Raw genomic sequence first — 17,685 nt, forward strand, 5'->3', positions numbered from 1 at the left:
GCTGTGTTTATGTCCGGTATGAAAAATCACATACTCTTCCACTCCTTCACAGTCACAAGGATGCGCTTAGGTACCTAAAAATGATATCTTTTGACTTTACGTGAATTGAAACAGATTGATTCCTTTGGTCGCAGTCATACTGACATCAGAACTGTGCTGTATTAAAGCACGATGACCCCCTACAGCGTTGTTCCCCAGCTGGCCAGTACGGCCTGCGGTCACACTCCTCCATTATTGACTAGACTTAAGGCACACATATGCCCAGCATATGTCATCATACAGTGTCTGTTTACTTTAAACGCGATCTCATTAGAGTCATTGCTACAACTTTTTGTGACTTTTGACTTATGTCAAGTCAATTTAGGTTCAACACAGCCCTCTAACACCCCCAATATTGCTTAAAACAATTGTCGGGAGGAGCGGGCACTGCGATCATATGTCATAGATTATATGTCATGTCCTCATTGTGTACCCTTGCCTAAGCACGCCACACCCACGGTCACGCTGGCCCAACAAACTGGACTTGAGTGTTGAAGCGTGCTTGGGCACAGTACAGATGGTCACTGTGACTACACTGTTAAACTAGAAACATGCCTCAAAGATGTAAAACCCTGGATGAACTGAACCTCAGTCTCAGTGGATGTCTGTCTAACATGAGTCTGATTCTGCCTCTGGTGGGTTAGGATTAGATCAGACCTCTCTTGTTTTGATGATGGGTCTTTATTACTAATATAATATCAGCAGGTCTTGTCAACAGAATCAAAAATGTTGTTCTCACAGTGGTCTAAGTTCTGCTCTCATCCTTTAGCAGCTGTTGCATGATGCTCACTTTTCTGATTTTGCTGTAAAAATATCAGATTGAAACAACTCCCAAGCCTCTGCTGTGTTGTATGGTAACAAAACTATAATTACAAGAAGATGACAGTGATTTTGGCCTGATTGAAACAAAGCTGGATAATGACACAAGTGTGCAGGAATTTCTAGCAATTGAATTATTTACCTATGGTGGCCACACTGCACACACACACACCAATAAGCTAAACAAGAGAAGTATGTGAATTTATTGGTTTATTTCCACTTAAAGCTCTGGGTCAAAATACTAAGTGGACATTTAAAAAGGTGAAGTTCAGGCATGGACCTGGGAGCTGAAGTTGCACACCCACATAGTGTGCAGCTCTGGTTTGCTTCCAGCTTTATCTACTGTCCTACTCTCTTCAAATGAAGGTATAAAAGCCCAAAATATCACTTAATAAAAAATGGTGAATTTCACAGTGTTTGGTTATAAAAAGAAGCCTTAATATATTAACTATTTATAAAGATATTGTGACTCAGGGTTAAAGAAAATAATTCAGCTTTTGTATTTACTTTGTTGCACTGATGCCATTCAGAGTTATTTGAATCTTAGGCAGAAATAAGCCCCAGGTTTCAGTCTAATCCACAGTTAGTTCATCAGATACAGATAGATGAAATTCATTTTGTGAGATGGAGAAATGTAAACATGAAAATTACATTATTTATCTTTTTTTTCAAACAATTTTATATAGAATTAAAAAAAAACACATGTATATATTTGATAGATGTAGCAAAACCAAGCAATAGCAACATCAGGAAGAAGGAACATGAGAAGTAACCTGACACGTCAGACAGACAGTTTCATATATCCGCCTCGGAAATATTTCACCAGTCCATCTGGGTAATAATCTTCAGATTTGTTTCCAGAGGCCAGACCTTCAAAAAAATCAGCAGCTGGTAATTGACACAGTCATAGCAGACCAATCCACATGAAGCCACGGTATGACGTAGCTTATGTGCGCCGCTGCTGAGAAACATTGGACAAACAACTACAGGAACACGACAAACAGCTGTGATAATGGTGTTAGGTGACTGCTGCTGTTTTTGTAAAGTGAACTTAAGAATCAAAGGAACGCTGACAAGTATGGAAGTCTGCTGATGTCACGTCTGCTCGTCACTTCTGCTGCTCCCACCTCTCTTCCCTGTTTGGGCCGGTTAGAATTTAGCCGAGTGAAATCGTTGGTCAATGGAGCCTGGCAAGATGGATCTGCAGGAGTTCAGACTCTGAATCAGGCAGGTCCATCTGCTCTGCAAGGTCAGGTCAGAAGCAGTGGCAGCTGCTGGTCAGTCAAGGAAGGGAAGCACTTTTTTTTCCGGCCTACATCATAAATTTGTTTATTTATTCAAACGTAAATTCTACCCTCCGTGTTTAGCAGCTAGAGCTGCTACATGAGACTACGACAGGCTGTGAGTGACAGGGGGAGAAGCTCCACAGCTGTAGCTGTAGCTGCTTATTGGTGAAAAGAGAGAGAATCTTTAAACACAACGCTTGTCGTTTTTAAGAAAGGTAAACTCGCTGGGGGTCGATAAAGCCTCTGGATCAGTCCAGAACAACTGACTGTAGAACTCAGAAGTTGCTCTGGTGGAGGGTTTTGCTTCAAGATCCCTGACTGGCTCATTTCACTGTCAATCAAAAAGGGATTCGGCCTCAGACAGATCATCCAATCATCATGCAGAAGCCCAGCGTCCAGGCCAGCTCACTGTCTCATAGACCCCCAGAGACGCTGAGCGTCCAATGGGCGGGACAAAGCCGAGCGTTTATCCAATGACCGTCCAGTTTCCACAGTGGACTAACCCACTCTACGCTTCCCAGCTGAAGTCAGAAGACACTCAGCGTCCGACTGTGTTAAAGCGCTGAGACGCTGTGGGGATGAATGAGGAGGAGGTGGAGCCAGTTACCTGTGATAGGAGCTGATTCTGAACAAAAGATGAAGGAATTCTAGCGCATATTTTGTCAATAAAATGTACACACAGCAGAACATATCACCACTTTTTTGGGGACATTTTTTAGGGGAAGCTGAGCTTCCCTTGCAGTCTTAGAGCAATCGCCACTGGTCAGAAGCCCTTTTTACCCATTTAACTCTAAAGAACTGTCTACGAATTTGTAAACATGGGTACATTTTTCAGGTAAATTTTGTACGATATCCAGCACAGAAACAAACACCAGCCTACAAAGCTGTTTCACCAGATTTTTTGTTCACATTACCAAGTACATTATGTTTTCACTGCTCTTCACTCAGTGCTTTTTGGTCTAATTAACCAGGTATGATTCTTTGCCAACATTATGAGCCACATTAACTCTTAACAAGAGTTTGGCACGTTCCTTTCTTCAACCGAGCTGCAAGAAAAAATAAAAACAGCAGGTTTCTGCCAAATCCGTAATACTGTTAAAACTGTCATTCAACACAGTGCTACTTGACAGCCAGTGCTCCAAACCTGCAAACAGTGTGTGTTTGTGTGTACAGACACCTGTGTGTTCACACTGTGAGTCACACACCTGAGTGTAACTAAAAAGCACTGAAGCACATTAAATGTTAAAGCAGGGCCAACAGCACTCAAACTCATCTGTGCACCTGCTTGACTACTATTGACTTTGGACACAATATCACACTCACTCACTTGTGTCTGTGTGTGTCTGTGTGAGTATTTCTATTTTGCCTTTTTCCCAGGTCCTAAACTCAAAATTTCCTAAACAAACAGAGATGCATTGTAATTTTAGTGTCCCATCATCCAAACAAGTCAAAGCAACAGCTAACAGCAGCTTAAAACCACAAGGATGTGTATCAGCCTAATCCTGTCTGATTGCTATTTTCAGGTGTGGTGTGTTTTTGTAGAGCAGCGCAGGGAAGAATGAGGATGGAGGAGTGAAGACGGGGAGCTTTAGAGGCTGTTTAGCCAACATCTCAGCGGCCCCCATCTCTATCAGCGAGGGGCTGATTGTGTGTGTGTGCGTGTGTGTGAGTTCTGTCCCACGCTGGAAGTTATTCCTGGGTCTAACCTCCACGTTCCACAGAGACTGGGCTGTGGAGCTGCCACAGGTGGCTTTCACACGCCTCTGCATGGAGTGTGTGAGTGTGTATGAGTGTGCACTCACACATACACACGTATACACACACAGCGGAGGTATGCACAGAATCTGAGCGACCCACAGAGCTGCTGACAGCAAGGAATGCCTCAAGGTGCGTATGTGTTTTACAAGCACAAAGGTTTCTCTTCTTCAAACAATGCTTTCAGCGTCTTAGCGAGAACAATGCAAAGCAGTCAAGGTTACGGCTTCCTTTGCATCGGCTTCGTCCACTCAAGCACACACTTGGCCTGTCTGCAGCTGACTGCACCCATGTAGAACCTGACCTTGTGGATGTATGTAGTGCATGATTTAAATAGCATCGCCTTCCTACGAGGTTATCTGATTGAGGCCTGTTTTCAGACCACCAATGGTGTTGTTCAGCTTTTATGGGCGCTCACCACATGCCGCTGAGAAATCACAAAAACACAGCCCTCCGAGCAACTGCCGAGCTAAACAAAGCAGAAAAAAGTAACCAAATACTACGACCACAGGCTCCTGGAAGTACTTCCTCTGGAAAACAAAAAAAAGGGATAAACCCTTTGATTAGTGTGTCGTGGTGAGTTCAGATCAAACTGACAGAGCAGTTTACGTCCAGAGATGTGTGATGACGACACAGCTGATGGGGCCACCCAATAGAGCTGCCAAAGTCCAGTGGAGATAAATGTAAAGAGATAGTTGGATCTTCTGAAGAGAGGCTGAATGAGGCACTTGTCACTAGTATTTTCCACACAGGGTCAGAGCATGCCTTCTGGGAGTGGAGCAGGCATATTTTTAAGATCGCAATGGGATGCAAAAAAACTTAAGTGTTTTTATCCTAATTTAAGTAAAGATTGTCTTTTTATACTTGATATGAGCCATATTCAACTGGTAGGTCCAGAAAAATGTCTTTTTTTAAGTTATTTAAAGATTAAAAATAAGGTCTGAATTGCTTGCAACAAGTAAAAAAAAAATCTGCCAATGGAACGAGAGAAATTTGCTCAAAGATTAGCTTTTCTTGCTATTCTCTTGTTCCGTTGGCACATTTAATAAAGAAATAAATATAAAAATCTTTTTTGACATCTTTTAAAAATAAATCTAAAATTGGCAGATTTTTTTTAAATTTGTTCCAAGCAATTCAGACCTCATTTTTGTCTTTAAATAACTTGAAATAAGACATTTTTCTGGACTGATCAGGTGAATCTGGCTCATATGAAGTCAAAGACAAAAACACTTTATAAGATTTCATTTTTTTTCCAGTGAGTCAGAGGGCTTCTGCTTGGTTTTTGTTGAGTCTGATGCAAGCCCGAATGTTCACATGAGCATGAAATTAAATATTCAAAAATTTTCAACAACTATAATTATTTCAGTGTTTCCCTTACCATTATACTGGCACCTCACCCCCAGGAAGTCCAGTTAATTTCATTTTCCTTTTAGTGCCAGATCACAGCAGAAGTAATGTAAATTCACCTCTCATAAATCAGGTCTACACCTTGATGTCATTTGTCTGTACATTGTCATGGTCACATTTCCCGTCTTGCTGTCTGTATTGCCCACGGTGCCTACCCGTTTACAGACACGCAAACATGTGCGTGTACACACAGACAAGCACTATCTGTATAGTGCACAGAGAGACGGGAAAACCACCACACGACATGTAGCGAAGACATCTCACCGCGCCTTATTTGTGAAGATGCTACACTCACTCCTGGGTGAATCGAATCGAATCACAACCTAAAGAATCAAAATGTGTGCATGCATGCATATGGGAATATGTTTATATATATATATATATATATATATATATATATATATATATATATATATATATCCTTTGATTGCAAATCAGCAAGCTTTTCTTATCCTTCTGCTCACTCCTTTTTGAATATGTCATTTACTCCGCATGTTCTTGTTCTTTTCCTTTGTTTCATTAGCATTTGGGTTCCAGAAATGTTCATTTTTTTATTATGTTGTGTGAACAAATATTTGGTTGTAATTGGGGAGTTATGTACTATTGCATATCCAAAATAAATAATTAAAAAAATAAAATAAAATGAAATAAAAAAAATTAATTAATGGATAGTGCGTTTTCTTCTTTGACATACAAGTGAAACAGCAACATCATCAGTTTGAGATCCACACTTTTTCATGTCACTATATTGACAAACGGATTCTAGATCAGCCAAAGGTTTTCAAAAAAAGTGACCTCCATCTTTCCTCCTCAGGATGTTTCTTATAAAGCTGATGTGTGAGGTCATTGATTAGATTAAATATGAGGCTGAAAAATAGAAAAAAAAGTTACACCAACACTAGGGGTGAGTATTGGCAAGAGCCTCATGATACGATACTAATTACAATACTTGGATCACAATACGATAATATCACGATATCATATTAGTGTGATACATTGGACTATTTTACACAGTTAACTATTAGATTGAGAAAAACTTTTCTATTTTACTGTGTTTGAAATAAAGAAAGTCTGATGCAGTGTTTCTTAAACACACTTTACTTGAAAACATACAATGTGTCAAGTTTGTCTCTTAAACTACTGTGACATTAAACTAATGTTGTAAAAGAAATTATTGGTTGGGAGACATGGTAAGTAGGTGAAACTGATAAATGTCACTTGGTGTACCCATAGACTGTAAAAAAAAATGGACGTCCGCTTGCTCGGCTCGAAGTGAGGTATGGTCTCTACAAAAACTGCTCCCCCTGGTGGCTGGCTGCAGTATAGGTTTAAAAATACGGCTTTCCAGCCATTCCGGATGGGCTGTGGCCAAACTTTAAAAAATTATAACACCTTGTAGAAATGTTTCTCACGTCTGATTGTTGTGGTGGTTTGAAGATATTATTTGGCTGTCTTGTGTCCAATTCCTCTTTTTTCTGAAAAGTTTCTTTTTCGTTATTTATATGAGGTTAAAAACGAGGCTTTACGTAATGTTTAACGATGATTGACAGATGCCGTTCTCGTGTATTTTTTCGGGGATCGTAAAATATGTTGGATGGTAGAGTCAGAAAGTGATTAGACTCTCAAAAGAAAAAAAAAATTATTATTTTTTTCACCCAGCTCCACTCAGATTCTCCCAGAATCCCTCATCGTCTCTCCTGTTCAGGCTCTGGCTGCAAACTGCTACAATGATGGCGCCTGAGACGGCGGTATTTTGGCTTCAAAACCGTAGAATGATAAATGGCGGAGCCACGCTGTCAACTCTATATACAGTCTATGGGTGTACCCAATGTAACTCGTAAAAATCTGATATTGCCCAAAACATGACTATAATTATTTTTTTATCAGTCTACTACACTTGTATTGGATTTTAAACTAACCAACCCAAGTAGAGAGGGGAAAATTTGTTATTCATGGCATCAAAATCCACATCATCAAGTTTAGGAATAAAATAATTTGAATATACTTTGAGATTGTATCCATTATTTATGGTTCACTTATAGCTTATGGGCAACATACAGCGGAGTAGCTCTTCGGCGCCATCTAGCGCAGTCAGGGTGCACAAGATTCTGCATTTTTATTTTAACAAAAATATCGATATTAAGAGTGAAACGTTGAAATCTAATCACAGGTCAAATTATCGCAATACATTGCCATATCGATCATTTTTCACACCTCTAACCAACAATGATGATTTATCTAGTGAAGATCCTGGTGTTGACTGACCCTTTAAAGCAGCTTGATGTGACTCACGAACAGTCTGACAGCAGGTAACGCAGAGCTGTTCCCTCTCAGTCCTTCCAGAGAAGCGATGGAGGATGACAGTGGACAGAGGGAACATGCCTCTGAGCTCAGATAAACATCAGCTCCTCTCCTACGAGCGCTGACAACCCTGAAACTCTACACTTCCCACGACACAAGAATCACTTCACACAAAACCTCAGATACCCAACAAGTTGTTACACGTAAAACCCAACATTTCCCCCTGAGGGATTGGCCATGCAAATCCCTTCTGTTGTTCTCCCTTTCTTCTCTTCTCCTCTTTTGTTTCCTTAGACTCTCTTTCTCTTTCTCTCTGTCAGCTTTTCTCTCCCCCCTCCCGACAGGAGCTCGTTGGGTTTATGTCGTCCTTGTCGCTCTCCAACTCTCGCCTGAGGCAGAATAGCAGAGAAAGCACAAGAGACAGAGCGAGTGCCAGGAGCCGGTCTCAGCAGTTACGAGCAGCAGGATAAAGTGTTAAACATCTAAACAGGTTCACTTGGTGATAAACAAATAAAGACGCCCCGCTGTCAGCACGGAGACTGACAGTTGTAATGGGAGAAGATTCCTGGCAGGAACTAGCAAAGACAGAAAACCACGGCTAGAGAACAAAAGTCTATACATCTCATCTAACACACACATCTTTGCATTTTCCAACACTTCCTTTCCCGTTTTGCTCCTGTATCACTGACTCTTCTCAGGTTTCTCACAGCTCATTCAGCTGTCGGCGGCAGAGCTGGTGCAGTAGGTTCCCAACCTGCTGTGCAGTCGTGTTAAGACAAGTGTAAACCCATGCATAAACAAATGTTTGGGGAAATGTTTCACAGTTAGCCGTATTTACTCAGGGATGATAAAACAATCCAGCCAATCGTGCCAGAGAGCGGCTGTCTGCCCACAGAGCCTGACACGAGCTGATCACAACGAGAGCCTCCAGCAAACTGAAACATCACAGAGACAAACCACATCTCATCGTCTCATCCACTCATCTCCAGTGCACAGAGCCTGTGACTCATCCGGGTTCAGCAACTTCTCCTTTGATTGTAAATCAGCGAGCTTTGATCCAGACATGAGGAGAGGAAACAGCGACGGAACTTGTTATTGAAAAAATAAATAATATTTATTATAGTTTTTTTTTTTAAGTTTTTTTTTTTTTTTAAGTTTTTGAGTCACAGGAGCTTCAACTTTTTCGTTATCAAGTATTTACCTCAACTATTTTGTTAATTGAACATTTACTCAATTCAAAGTGTAAAAAAAAATATTTAAAAAAATATTACAAAATATTACATATATTATCTATTATTTATATTATCATATATTATAAAATATTAAAATATTACAAATTAAATTAAATTAAAAAATAAATTAAAAAATACAAAGAGTACTTGAAATATATCATTCACCAAACCAGAAAAAGCATTTTCTGCTGCACTGAAGAAGCTAAAAGCAAAACTGGTGATCACAATTTGGAATATTTGCAGCCAGTTTTCCTCAGTCAAGTAATCACTGATAAACAACTACAGCAAGGTATAAAAAAGAGTTAGTGTAAACTATCTTTAAATCACATTAAAAACACACTAAGCGGTTAACCTCCATCCCTCCAGACGTACTGACCTGTTGCGTAAACCTGAGGAGATCCAGCCGGCTGACCCCGAGCTGCTGACACGAGTCATAGTGACCGCTCCGTTCCCTCAGCAGTGACGCCTGTCTTTCCCCCACTCCTCTTTTACCTCCAACCCAGCCGCTCCCCCCTCCCTTTCTCCTCTCAAGAGGGGGAGTACAAAGAGCCTCTTCAAATCCCACCAAACACAGGCTTCATTTGCATGATTAGCATGCTGCTGCAGGTAACCGTTGTTGCAGCTTCGACATGCACGATAACGATCGGACACAAACTCACAAACAGGTGTGATAGCAGTTTGATAAGAGCATCTTCAGCGCCGCAAACTTTGATTATGATTTCCTGGACGCAGGGAGGTCTCACTCTGACAGAGCAGAGGTGTTGGAACAGGGAAGTAAAAGCAACATGTGAGGAATAAATCGAGTTAAGCCTCAGTTTTACGTGATTTGAAGTTGAGGATTACAGGAGTGTCAAATTTCAGACACAGGATTAACAACAACAAAAAAGGAAACTGTCTTGTGATGAACATGTTGATCTGGCAGCTTCTCTTTTGTTCTGACATGAGTTGGAGCTCCTGCACAAGCTTCTGCTATGATTAAAGGGGTGGATAAGAGAAACACCACGCCGTCATATTGTGTTTGACGTGGGCAGAAATAATCTTCACATTCTTTTGAGTGACTGAGATTACAGTCACTGAATGAGACGTTCTCTTGTTGGAAGGTATTTTTTACACTGAGTTATTAAAAAGTAAAGTACCTGCACCATTTGCACCTGTTCACAGGCTGTAGATTGATCCATCAGCCATTATCTGTCCCTCTTCCCCCTCCTGCTCCCCCTGCTCCTCTCCCAACCTGTGGCTGCACAGTTCGCACTAATGTAACACAACAAGTTGAAGAAAGTGGTCCACACTTAACATCTGCAACTTCCTCACACTCTCAAACTCCTGGTGCAACAGCCCATCAGGGAAATGTGACCAAATCCCTGAGTCTAGTTCTGGTTGTGGTTGGCTCCCTCTCCTCCTCCTCCTCCACCATCCTCAGTGGATGAAGAGATAGACACTTCATCTTTTGCTTTGGACTCAGTTATTTTGAGCTCTGTTTCCACCAAGCAGCCTGGTTTAGATCAGTACAGTTTGGTACGGGTTGGCTCGGTAAAGCCTGATCCTGTTTGCGTTTCCACAGCCAACCCTGCCCGCTCTTGGTAGGCGGCGTGTAAGCCTGATGCTGATAGCTGCACCAGTTACATAATAGCATGACGCCATAGCAGCTCAACACGGTGTACCCTAATAAATCCAATGAAGAAGAAAAACGTGGCACAGTAAACAAAGAGCAACAATGAAGGACATCCAGCAATTCGTCTTCTTTGTGATTGGCATGTGGCTCCTTGTGACAAAGAAAAAAATCATCTTTGTTTCAGAGTAGACTGTGTGTCGCGAGAAGAAATACAGCCGCTGTCACACAGTAAGTGACGATTCTTTCGACCTATCAACAGACTGCAGTGTAGGGATGGGATCGGTTCAGTCTGGCACCCCAAGGGAAGGTAGGGCTGGGCGATTATGGTAAAAATTAGAATCCCGATTATTTTAAGTGATATTGAAATCACAATTAATATACACAATTATTCATTTATTCAAAAACTTCAGTACTGATTTAAACACAACTTTAAAGAACCAGCAAGTGGCACATACAGTATTATTGATACACATAAGTCACACACACTCGCTGTGGCTGCACATGGGACACAGAAGAGCTATGAAGCACAGGAACTTGCATACATCTACACTGTGTGGCATGTTAATTTTTTTTCTTAGATTATATTGTTTTTATGATTGTCGGATGGCAAAATTGAAATCATGATTAAAATCTGATTAATTGTCCAGCCCTAAGGGAAGGGTCTCAAAAAGTGGGACGGTTCATCTAAGTTATTTGGGGATCTGTCCCGGGATTAGTCAGTGGAAACGCCACAAAATGCAAGCCGTTCCAGGATGAGCTAAACTGCACCGCTTGTCGGGAACAGGTTTATATTCTATCATAACTTTTGCTGGATTCATGGCAACACTTTGTGGCTCCAGTTGACCTTGTTTTGATCACTGTGCTTGATTAAAGATGTGGTGATGCATGGTGAAAGCCTAAATTCAGTTCACTCAAACTTGGTTTGACACATGATTCAAATGACTGATCTTACATTAATGTGATGCCATGATGTCCCAATATAGAGAGAATATAAAAGAAAACGCATGTAAGACTCAAAGTTCATGGTGCCAAAAGACATCACTCTTTCCAACAGGGCTTGGGTAAAAATGAAAAGAACTTTCTTTTTTTATAAAAGGATAGAAATGAGGAGGCCCAACCTTGTCCCAGTAACCGACCATTTAACACCCTTAGAAATCACAATCTGAGCTCACAGAACTCTTTGTGAATTAGATGTTTTGGGAACTTCAGGGTTTCCTAACTTTTTTTAAAATCAATACATAATTTTATATTATAAATATATAATATTATAATATTATGATAATAATAATAATATTATAATAATATAATATTACATTTTAGATCCTCTGAATTAATATCTCATGGGATTATGAATGCGTAGATTTGTGAGTAACACTAACAGGTGAATAGATCGGTCATATCTGTGGATCAGATGAGGATCTGATTGGTTCATCCCTGGTTCTGATGGGGGTTTCTTTTCCATCTCAAAACTCAGACTAAAGTTTTGATTGATACAGGATCCCTTTGAAACAAAATGTTAACACAATATTGGTCTTAATTGTACTGGCTTATCTTCAGTAGAGGTAGACCGATATATCGGCTGGCCGATATATTGTGCCGATATTTGGACATTTGTCTCTATCGGCCATCGTCCGTATTTTCTTTTAAAAAGCCGATTTTTGATCCGTTGTATAAAATGACGCAATTTTTGATCAGGCACAAAAAAGATGAGCACCTCAAACTTAGGACCACTTGGATACATTACATACTTTTGTTCAAATTATATTAATAAGTTTAAATTACTTTTTAGACATTTTAAGAAGAGTGTGAATGTTTACTACTGCTTGTTATATTGTGTGTTTACTCAGACAAAGTATTTCATTGTTTTGAAAGCTGAATAAATGTTCAGAGGACTGGACACGACTTGTTGTAATAGATTTCTTTTAGTTGCTCAGAAATTGCTGCGTTTCACAAAAATGTGATAAATATATATTTATTTAACAATCGGCCTGAATATCAAATTGGAAAAATCGGCTATGCATATTGGCATAGGCTGCCCAATTTGGAAAGCATCGGCATCGGCCCCCAAAAAACCCATATCGGTCGACCTCTAATCTTCAGTTTGCTAGCTCTAAGAAAAAGTTCCCACTCTCTGCTAACAAACATCATTTCAATTGAAATCAGTGTTTTTTGGGTTTTTTTTCTTGTAAGGTTGATTGAATATAACGTTGGATCAATTCATTCTGTAAATTAATGTGCTACTAAGCTACAGTTAAAGCCTGTTTGGACAGTGTGCTAGACCCCATACACAAGCATCAGGACAGACCTGATTCAAAGACGAGGTATGTCCGTTTTTATTTTTTAAGTAGCCTGTTAAAACAGTCGTACAGTCAACATAGTTTTAAAATTTCTACCTGGTTGACACTTCTATCAAAAACTGCCTGTCAGAACAGAGAATCATTTCTTTGTAATTAGATTCTCACTCACCAGAAAGACCGTGTTCTTCAGCCACCAAGTTCTTCAGATCCCAGCAGTGAGTCAGTCAGAAGTCACCTCCAGCTGTTCCTCCCTCTCTGACTGGGAGGTCGAATCCCAGGTTCAAGGTGTCTCCAACTTCTGCGCTGAGTTTCAATGTCTGTTGAACAAAAGTCTGAAGTTAAAATCTTTCACTTTCTCAGAGTTTCCTCAGCAACTGCACATAAACACCCCAAGGTTGATGAAAACACAGAGGAGCCCAGACTGAACAAAACACCAGTTTTCAACAAAGTGCCAATGCAGGGTTGGACTCCATGGTAAGTTCCTGATTATCTCTTCTTGACACAATCATAGACTCACAATAGGTAGGTACACACTGAGACCATCTAATCATGCTTTGTTCCAGAAACAAAGAAGCAGAGAATGAAAGTCTGATACTAACAGAGATATCTACACACAAAGAGAAGGTTGCTTCATGTCTTCAATGACAGCTGGCTACGTATACAAGCTCAAGGTTTTAGTTCAGGACCGAGTAAGAACTTCTATCAACTGTGTGAGAAGAAACAGATGTTTTAATGGAAATCATTAGAGGAGGTGAACAGGTTTAATTCCAGATACATCCTGTACACTGACAATAAACAGTCCATTCTTTGCGAGTTATTGCCAAAGGTCTTAACTCATGTAGGCCAAACATCAGCTGAATGTGAAGTTTAAGCCAGAGGTCTGCAACCTTTACTTTCATAGGAGCCATTTTACCTCAGCTTACCTGAATTAACATCATTATGGAGCCAAAAAATCTACTTTATCTTCACAATAAAGACTAAAAAAGGGTATAAAAATATATTCACACTTAAAAGTGAATAATTCTCCAAACATTTTTTTTAATTTATGAAATTGCACATGTGATGTATTTTTTTTCATTAAACGTGTTCTTTATTAAACTTGCAACAATTTCATGAAAAATTAAAATTATAAAAATTTGCAAAAAAATTCAAAAAATTGTATAATTTAAAAAAAACAAGAAATGTGTTTTTAAAAATCAAAATTTTAAAAATTTGTGAATATTTCAAACCTTTTTATTTAATTTAAAACATTTAAAAAAATAAAAAATGAAATTGAACAAATTTGCAAAAATTTCGAAATCTTGAAAAAATACTTAAATTTGAAAAATTAATGAGCATATTGCTCAACTAATCATTTTTTATTGTTTGATAATGTCTTGCTACATGTCAAGCATGTTTATTAAGATGGCACGTTGTCAGTTAAATGAATCCCTACAGACAGAATTAAAATCTGTATCATCTTCCAGATTTGTCTTTTTTGTAGATTTACTTATTTTACCAGGGGTGTATGAAATAGAGCGGCCATAAGCTTCATTGCAAGATGTGGTGCATATTTAGCGCAACATAATGTTCACACAAGGTATAATTTAGAGTCAATATTGTTAGTCATCAATACCCTCTGTAAGAAAAATAAAAATTCTTTATTTCAACAACATTTTTTTAAAGCCACTGCACAGGAGTCAAAGAGCAGCACGATGCACCAGAGGTGCAGGTTGCAGAGTTCACTCTTCTGTTAAGCTTTCCTTCTGCTCTGATGCCATTTCTCTTTTTGACAGATCAGCTCGTGTCCATCACTAGAAAATTAATCTAAGAAATTGTTTTCAGCTGAGAAAAAGTACAGATCTTGCTATTTATTTGGCTTCTTACTGCTAAACTTAACTTCCAGTGTAGCGTCATCAAAAGGATTTCAGGTCTATGTGGCATAAATCGATTTGTGTTCGACCTGACCACACATACTGGGAAGTTTGCTTTTAGAAATAATCTATTATATCATTTTAGATCGTACATTATGAGCTGTTGAATGCATCAAAGTGAGACTTTTTTGAGATCACATGTTAAGTTCTCACAGGGTCTTTAATAAAAAACAAACTGAAGTTGTGAGGACACCTCCTGTGTTTCAAAAGCTGCTGTAACCACAACAACCGCTGACACATTAGGCTGAAAGGAGTCCGCTGACAGGGTCACTCTTTCAACCCAAACACTGGTTGCTCTGACACGGTCGTGATCCTGTCGGGGTTCTTTGAACTTGGATCCACAGTTGGATTATTGATTCTGACAGCCGACCACGAGGCTGTTAACAAGTCTATTAGCTGACAAAGAGCCTTGACTCTGAGTAAACACCAAATCAACAAAAATAAAAAATACCCCTCACATTTCAAACCCCTGAAACATTCACAGAGCTGGACTCTGAACACGCTCCTTTTCATTTCATGTTTTCTGCTTTTCCATCACGTTACTTTGTTCGTATGACCACTGCCCGCCTGACTTTCAGAGAGGTTCAGCTTTTCTGTTCAGCACCGTCAACAGAAAACTGACACTCTGAGGATCCCACTGATGGAAGAAAACCCAAAGATTTGTGGGTGTTTGAGGTCGTGAATTTTCAATTTACATTGGAGAGGTTAGCAATACAGCAACACACACACAGAGAGAAGCAGACACACACACATTTCTCCAACAATGCTTTCTGGCAGTGCTGACAGGGCCTCATTAGAGAATGAGCTCTCAGGACTGAAGACACAAAAGCCTGTGCCCTCTTCTCCTTTCCTTCCTCTCTCCTCTTGGCCTTTTGATGTCAAGAGTACTGAGCCACACAGCACATAGTCTGAAGAAGAGGCTCATCAGGAAAACACACTCTGTTAGTCTGTTTCCTAATTTTTTTCAGTTTTATCTTGCCTTGAGAGTGCGTTTGCGTGTGTGTGTTTGGGTCATGATCACAGAAACTACAAGTCCTGATAAGTCCCTGTTGTTTTGTGGTCACTGGTCTCTCCATTGCACATAGAGCAGAACTGGGAAATCCAGCACCGAGATGGAGTGATAGAGAGATCACAAAGACCACATTTTACTCCCCGTTTCCTCATGGAGATCAGGGGCTGCCCCACACAGGCCCACACACACACACCAACACACACACACACACACCAACACAGTTCCAACTAACTCTAAATTTGCCTTATACTTCAACTGACAGATAATTTTTAATAGATATCGGCGCCTTGAGATGTAATAATGCTGCAGATTAATTTACTCACTTTCATTTACAGTCATTAAGACATCAACCAATCGAGACATGAGCAGAACACTTCTGTCGTCTAACTGTGGTTTCTGTTTTTAGTAAAGACGAATGTGTAATAGCAGCGTTTTCAATCTGAGCAACATTAGTTTTACAATCATACAGCAAGGCCTCTCCAAAAACTGGAGGTTGAATGTGTTTGAAATGATAACTGCATCCACCCATCAGCACACACACACCACACAAAAGTGTGTGAACGCACAACCAGTGGGGAACAAGCAAAGTGTTAAACACTGTAGAAAACTGACCACTGATCATCTGGTACCAAGAGACACCTGAGGGGCAGGTGAGCTTTGATTTCATCAGTCTGTGATGATGGAACAAGGATGTTTGAAAACACTTAGTAACTGATTTTTACATAAGCCACTGAAAGAAAGAGTTAACAAATAAAGCATTTAGGTTAATCTGAATGTTTAATAGCAGCTGTATTTTGAAGATTTGCACATTGGTTCCACATAGGGGTGGGTACCGAATTAGGTACTTTCATAGGTACCGACCGAATCCTGTCAAAAGTACCGGGTACCGATTCGGGTAAAATCAAAAGGTATCATGTTTAGGTACCTAGGTGCATCCTTGTGACTGTGAGGGAGGGGAAGAATAGGTGATTTTCCATGCTGGACATAAACACAGCATCACAGGGTTATATATTGAAGAATAAATATGTTAAATTAAAGAGAATTTACATTTAATTATTAAACAAATTGATATTTTTTTTCCACATACGCACACAAAAGTACCAAAAATTGGTAACGTTGAGTACCAATACCGACTGCCAGGTACCGTATCGTTTCAAATGTGAAAGGTACCCATCCCTAGTTGCACAGTTGGGTCTTAAGTCACTCGCTGAAGTTGATTTATTTTCATTATTATTTTGCACCATTCCTCCTAGCAGTATTATCTGTTACAGAACGGATTAATTTAAAGATGCTATCAGGAGGATCTGTTTTAATTGCACTCCCTTGCCACCTTGTGGTCTGGAGTCTCTGCACACTGTCGTCAATTACTTTTAGTGAGGTGTGTGTTTGTTTTGGAATTAAATGGAGATCGGATTGAAACAAGTTTTCTTTGTTCAAGACAAATTTTTACTGGATACAACGCACTGAGGTAAGGTATTTATCAGTACAGTTACAGCAATACAGTATGAAACGTGACATCTAGCAAAAGTTGTAATAGCCTGCTATATGTAAGCAACATCGTCAGCCCGGTGTGCTGACGTATTTCTAGGCTAACATGACAACAAATAAACATTGTCAGTTTGTAAGTAGTTTAGTAGTCGTTTATATTTAGCCCAGCTGGCAGTCCCGTGCTCTAAGACATGTTTGTAATGTGTAACGTTAGTGAATCCTGGTTAGCTATGTCCTGTCATCTACCAAGCAAACGTAACCTCACTCTTCATTTTATTGATAGACTCTCGAGTTTGAACAGACCACTGCGGAATAACTGCTGACTGTGGGTTGGAATGAACATTATCACATACAGCTTCGCCTGTGTTAGCCTTTAGCTCAGGCTGTATCACTCTCCTGTATAACACTACTGTCCTTTTTCTGTCTGACAGTTAGGCTCCTGTGTCCACCATCAACACAAAATTAATCACAGAAATCATTTTCAACAGAGAAAAAAACAGATATTTGTGTCCTATCTCTTCTCC

The 17,685-nt window shown here is 39.8% G+C and overlaps 1 protein-coding gene across 5 annotated transcripts in view; it reads right to left on the bottom strand.

Moving 5' to 3' along the window:
• sox13 (SRY-box transcription factor 13) overlaps positions 1-17,685 on the bottom strand; it is a 99,308-nt gene that overhangs the window by 38,113 nt on the left and 43,510 nt on the right. For 3 of the 5 annotated variants that reach the window (XM_074671184.1, XM_074671178.1, XM_074671192.1), the window contains one exon: positions 12,918-13,065. Coding sequence is in view for 2 of the 5 variants with exons in the window: in XM_074671170.1 (XP_074527271.1) it covers positions 9,216-9,274 (59 nt within the window). In the remaining 3 variants the exon portion in view is untranslated. Of the gene's footprint in view, positions 1-9,215; positions 9,287-12,917; positions 13,066-17,685 lie in introns of those variants that run through there. The other 2 variants (XM_074671170.1, XM_074671161.1) reach the window with 1 other exon arrangement.

This window comes from Halichoeres trimaculatus, unplaced genomic scaffold (genome assembly GCF_033239565.1).
Source record: "Halichoeres trimaculatus isolate MK-OKI-2021-1 unplaced genomic scaffold, fHalTri1.1 fHalTri1_scaffold_1, whole genome shotgun sequence".
Lineage (NCBI taxonomy): Eukaryota > Metazoa > Chordata > Actinopteri > Labriformes > Labridae > Halichoeres > Halichoeres trimaculatus.